The sequence below is a fragment of the Cebus imitator genome, unplaced genomic scaffold (genome assembly GCF_001604975.1).
Source record: "Cebus imitator isolate Cc_AM_T3 unplaced genomic scaffold, Cebus_imitator-1.0 Scaffold123, whole genome shotgun sequence".
In the NCBI taxonomy this organism is placed as follows: Eukaryota; Metazoa; Chordata; class Mammalia; order Primates; family Cebidae; genus Cebus; species Cebus imitator.
Window position 1 is genome coordinate 711635 of NW_016107438.1, and position 6389 is coordinate 718023.

General features: G+C 35.1%; 1 protein-coding gene across 1 annotated transcript in view; it reads left to right on the forward strand.

The window, feature by feature from the left end:
• The window catches only part of MRPL1 (mitochondrial ribosomal protein L1), a 108381-nt gene extending 106014 nt beyond the window's left edge, over window positions 1–2367 (forward strand). The window contains exon 9 of the mRNA XM_017540034.2: window positions 2062–2367. Coding sequence (XP_017395523.1) covers window positions 2062–2180 — 119 coding nt within the window. The 3' untranslated portion in view covers window positions 2181–2367. The remainder of the gene's footprint in view (window positions 1–2061) is intronic.
• Window positions 2368–6389: the final 4022 nt, after the last annotated feature.

Genomic DNA, 6389 nt, shown 5'->3' on the forward strand with positions numbered 1-6389 from the left:
TTTCTTTCTTTCTTTCTTTCTTTCTTTCTTTTCTTTCTTTCTTTCTTTCTTTCTTTCTTTCTTTCTTTCTTTCTTTCTTTCTTTCTTTTTATACTTTAAGTTCTGGGATATGTGTACAGAACATGCAGGTTTGTTGCATAGGTATATACGTGCCATGGTGATTTGCTGCATCCATCCCCCTGTCATCTTTATTAGGTATTTCTCCTAATGTTAGCCCTCCTCAATCTCCCATGTATAGATTCTTACAGTCCACAGAGAACTTTGATTTCAGTACAACATCCTCTGAGACAATAGTAGGAGTAGATGATGGGCAGCAAATCCTCAAAATGTTGGTATTCTCTTTTTGCTATTTCAAATAAAGCCCCTTAGCATGTTTAAATATTTGGATTCTCTTTTTGCCATTTTATTTTATTTTTTTGAGACGGAGTCTTGCTCTGTCACCCACGCTGGAATGCAGTGGCATGATGTTAGCTCACTGCAACCTCCGCCCCCCAGGTTCAAGTGATTGTCCTGCCTCAGCTTCCTGAGTAGCTGGGATTACAGGTGTCTGCCACCATGCTGGCTAATTTTTGTATTTTTAGTAGAGATGGGGTCTTACCATGTTGGTCAGGGTGGTGACAAACTCTGACCTCAGGTGACCCACCCACTTTGGCCTCCCAAAGTGCTGGGATTACAGGCATGAGCTGCTGTGCCTGGCTGTGTTTTTGCTGTTTTAAATGAAGCCCCTTAACATTGTTCTTAAGAAAAGCATTTTAGTTTTTAGGAAATTTTATCAACTGTGTGGTAACATAAAGGTAGCATCTGTGCTGACAGTTTTAAATAAATATTCGTAATATTTCCATCAAATGTAAATATCACCACCTGCTCCCTTCACTGTTGACTTTTTAATAAAATAAATTCTAGGTGATCATCTTCTCGAAGAGAGAAATGAATTATTAGTGAGTATGTGTAGTTTCAAGGATAAATCTCTAATATTCTAGAGTACAACTAGTTTGTCTTCTAGAAATGAAACTGTCTTCCCCTTTTAATTCACAATATTAGTTCAGTAATACAGTACTTTTCATGTGAAAATATGACATGAGTTCTACAAGTTTTCCTGTTGTATATTTGTACAGCAGGTCTTTGAATAGTGTCCGTTTTTTCAATGTCATTTCATTGTAACATTGATTAAAAAAAAAAAAATAGATTCCTGGCCAGAGCCTCTGTCTGTGTGGAGTTTGCATGTTCTCCTCATGTCTGCATGTGTTCTCTGGGTACCTCACTTTCCAACCCCATCCCAAGGATGTTAGGCTAATTGGTGTGTCTGTATGGTCCCAGTGTGAGTATGGGAGGTATGTACGTGTGCCCTGCAATGAGATGCTGTCTTATCCAGAGTTGGTTCCCACCTATGCTCTGACCTGCTGGGATAGGCTCTGGCCACCACAACCCTGAACTAGAATAAGGGAATTGGAAGATGAATGAATGAATACAAACTGTTGTAAAATAAAAATGTCTCAACTATATGATAATCATACAAATGCAGGATAATAGATGATGTGGTATCAAAGTACTCAGTGGACCAACCATATTTGTTAGTTTGTTTTTGAACTGCATGGTGGGTGGCAGGAGGTGCTTCTTACAGTTTCACTTTACAAACACTTGTTCTTTGATTTAAGTCATATTCTTTGACTTAAAGAATAAGTGTTTGCAAAGTGAAAACTGTAGCTATGTTTTTACTATGACTCCTGTCACTTTGATTCCCCAAGTTGGGTAAATAATTATCTTACTTGTTTTTATTAATCTTAAATGTATGTATAGTTCACATTTATTTCAATGGTTAATATTAGAAGCGTTTGAGGTCTTTATTTAGAAGCTTGGTGATATTTTTGTGACTAGACATATGCTGTAGAAACTTAACTTTATTAGTTAGCCTGTGGTAAAACTGGTTTCTTTATAAGTTGTTTTGCTCGAAGTTGCAGTTTCCAAGAACCTAATTAGAATATTAAGTGAGGACTTACTATATTTGCTCATGCAGTGGTTTTGTGGAATAAAATCAAAGTTGATTCTTGTTTTTGTTTCCAGGTCCCTTTGTGATACGTGCTTTCCTTCGTAGTTCAACAAGTGAAGGTTTATTACTCAAGATTGATCCATTGTTGCCTAAAGAAGGAAAAAATGAAGAAAATGAAGAAGAAGATGCCTAAATGTGTTGAACTGTGAAATTATTTTCAGTGGTTTAAGAAGCAATGGAGAAAATTAGAAAACTGCATAATTTTTACATTTGGTATCTCATTATTTCTTGATCGTACTTCAAAGTGAACTTTAACATTGAAAATTCTTGCAACCATTTCAAGAATAAGAAAATAAAATTTTCTCTTTGCCTGAATCTGCCTTTTAGACCCTGTGACATTTTATTTTTTAGAATCCAGAGTATATGTACTGGTTATTATAGCAGCAATTTCTAGCTTAATAACTTTCCCTTGGGAGTCAACCATCTGAGGGAATAGTAACATCCTCAGTTTCCATAAAGCAGAACATGGCAGAATCATGAACTATGTCACAAATATAACTATTTATTTTTAAAAAAAAGGAAAATGGGGATTCTTAAGAATTCTGAAAACTATTTGTTTGATAGCACGAACATAGAAAAATGCTAAGCCACTAAAACATGTGTTGGGTAATCTCTTTTTAGGAATCAATCTGTAATTTTATATATATATATTATATAAAATTGATTATATTATATATATAATCAACCTGTAATTTTATATACATATAATTATATGTATATATAATTACACATTGATTATATATATAATATGTATATGTAATATATATTATATAATTATGTAACAATATATATTTGTAATAATACCATATATTTTAATGATGCTTGGCAATCTACAAGGCACTATATATAGTGTTTTCATATACTTGACCTCATTTGCTCCTGAATTCTTTTAATAGCATAGTAAGTGTTTGGTTAGTATTTGTCAAATGAACATTCCCATGAAGTAGCTAGAACAAATTCATTCATGTAAAGCATCTTGCATCAATTACCAGTTTGTAGACTGATGTTAATCCTTAAATGCTTACTGATTTTTAACAAAATGAAAAAAATAAGGGTAATTTTGGCATGCAGTTGCCAACTGTCCTTTCTTGGGAATGATGACTTAAGTATCTTCTACTTTTTTAGGGAGTATTCAAATGTTTTCTTTTATGAAATAATAGTGATGGTAAATTTGTTGGTGGGGTTTAAATACCTACTTTGGTTTTTTTTTTGTTATTTTTTTCATTAATGCATCTCATTTTATTTTAGTTTTGGTGTTGACTTGCTAGCTCTAGCCTTTCAAGGTAAAATCTTTTCTGAAAAAGCTGGGTAACACAATTCTCACAAAAATTTATGATTTTAAAACAATTGGATTTCTAATAACACAAATTATTTTGATTCATTTTGTGTTGCTCTCCTTGGGAACCATAAATCTGCCTAGGGCACACACAGTCTCCACACTTAACTTGGCCAAGGAATAGTCATGTTTCAGGATGAAGTTCATCACTACCCATGAAGTATTTATTCTTGCCAAGGCTGTTCTGCTTAAATCTAATCAAACTTATAGACTACATCTCGGTTTACAGAAGATACAGGAGATGGAGGAACAAATCAACTGACCTCAAGTGGGAATAATTAGACCAATTTAGAATGTGGGATGTTACGCAGTTCAACCCTCCCAGCCTCCTAGAAACAAGCAGGAGAAACCATTAAAGAGAATTCAGACGTAGCAATTGACTATAAGGTGGGTTAGTGATTATAGTTTGAAAGCATCATCTATACAAGACATTTGAGGGAAAATTGATTAATAACCGACTTTGTAAAGAAAATTTTGACAGCTCCATATAGGACTCCCAAATTCTTTTTGAAGTTTTAGTGATCTGAGATGTCCAAATAACTGAATAGTCATAGTACCCACTAGGCTTTTTCTTCCCCCTACAGGAAAATTAAAACTTGGAGGTTATTTACCCAAAACAGCAATAACATTACTAGAAAACAGTAATAGCCATTACCTTTTATTGAGTGCTGCTATGGTTTGAATGTGTCCTTCAGAAAGTATGTGTTGGAAACTTAATCCCCAGTGCAGCAGTGTTGAGAGATGAGGCCTTTATGGGAGGCAAAGCCCTCATGAATGGATTAATGCTGAGTATAGTCATTGGAGACTCAGAAGAGAGGGAGGGTGAGAGGAGGATGATGAGGACTGAGAAATTACTTAATGAGTACGGTGTACACTATTTGGGTGATGGTTTCATGAAAAGGCCCAGGCCACCACTAAGCACTATATCCATGTAACAGAATTGTACATGTACCCCTTAAATTTACACAAATTGTAAAAAAGTAATAATAAAAGGACTTAAGACTGCAAGGAACTCTTGGGCACACCCTTGCATGCTTGCTTGCTCTCTCTCCCTTCTTGACTCATCTCCTCTTGCCCTCTCTTGCCCTTCTGCCATGGGCTGACCACAGCATGAAGGTTATCACTAGAAGCCAGCCCCTCAATAATGGTTCTTTAGCCTCCAGACTGCAAGAAATTAATCTCTGTGCTTTATAAATTACCTTCTTGGGGCCAGGCATGGTGGCTCATGCCTGTAATCCCACCACTTTGGGAGGCCGAAGTGGGCAGATCACAAATTCAGAAGTTCGAGATCAACCTGGCCAACATGGAGAAACCCCATCTCTACTAAAAATACAAAAATTAGCCAGGCATGGTGGTGGGCATCTGTAATCCCAGCTACTCGGGAGGCTGAGGCAGGAGAGTCACTTGAACCCGGGAGACGGAGGTTGCCATTGCACACCATCCTGGATGACTAAAGCAAGACTCCATCTCAAAAAAAAAAAAAAATTACCTTCTCAGGTATTCTGCTATAACAACACAAAACAGACTAAGACAAATGCCTGCCACCATCTTATGCCTTAGATGCATCCTCTCATTTCAAACTCACAGCAATTCACTGAGCAGAGTGGTACTCCTATTTCAGATAAGGAAAGCGCAACTTGTGTGAGGTCTGGTAAGTGGCAAACGAAGATTCAAACCCACATCTAATTTTAAAGTTCGTAGGCTCTTTTAACCATTGGGTTATTTTACCTCTTTTTAAAAAATATATATTCTAACAACCATTTAATTGAGCAGTTTAAAAATTTTAAACTATTGAATACTCGCCTTCAGTTTCTTGATATTTCTAGTTAATGAATTATGGTTGGGCTGACGTGAAGAAAGAAGAGTTAGAGTGGGGTGAGAAGAGTAATGCAGGCTGGAGAGGAAAAGATACCTACTTGTTTCCCACAGTTACCATCATGTAAGAGTTTACTGATGCATCATTATTTGAAGATCCCAATTCCCAAAGTATAAGCTCTACTATTTGTAGATTTTCTTTTAATTAATGGAGTAAGTATAGTCATTATTGAAAAGTTTAAAAATACTGATTAGATATTTTAAAAGTCCCTCATACCCTACTACTTAAGGATAACCAGCATTAATATTTTTGTACTTTGTTTTCAATTGTGGGTATGCATCTGTGTGTGCACATTTTATAAAGTAAGCATTTCCCATATTTAAAAAGACATGTGAAAAGCGTCAATTTAATGTTGAACAGTATTCCATCCTGTTGATGTTCTGTTTTGTGGAATGATTCCTCAGTTGTTGTACATTTGACTAACTCCAGGATCCTATTCCCCCCATTATTTACAGTGCTTTGGAGAAAATCTTGGAGCGTTATTTATTTTCTAATTTTTAGAAGTGGCATTCCTGGGTCAAAAGGTCCGATGTGGCTAAAAGACCTTATAATGTCTTAGAAAGGTAACTTATTGAGCAGAACAAGCCAGAATAAGGAAATGTGGTTGGAAAATTTGCTCTGGGCAGGAACATTCCAGGGTCTTATTAACTGGCCTATGAATAAATTACTCTCTACTCTTCCATTAGAGCATTTTTCTTATTGGCTGACTAGAGCTTTGTTGAATATATGCTTCTGGAAAAAGAGTAAAATTACACTATATTACTCAATTTAAATCTCTTTTTTTATAACAGTGAATCATTTTTTCTTTATTTTTATTATAGCAAAATAAAGGAGAAAATTTTCCTTCATAAAATAATAAAATGTTTTACTATTTCTGTTTGCTTAATTTACAACAAGCAGAAAATAAGCTAGGTCTGCTTTGATCCAAATATTGATGTCCCAGAGGTTGTACACAATGTTTGTTAAAGACAACTATAAAATGCCTTTGGAAGCTTTTATAAGAAAGAAAATAAAAGTTTAGCCCTACAACTTTTCTCTCTGCTAGAACTGCAAACTACTGCTACAGTTTTAAATAGACTTTGTTGTTTATATATCCAGGAAAATCTAAAAAAAAAAAAAAAAAAAAAAAA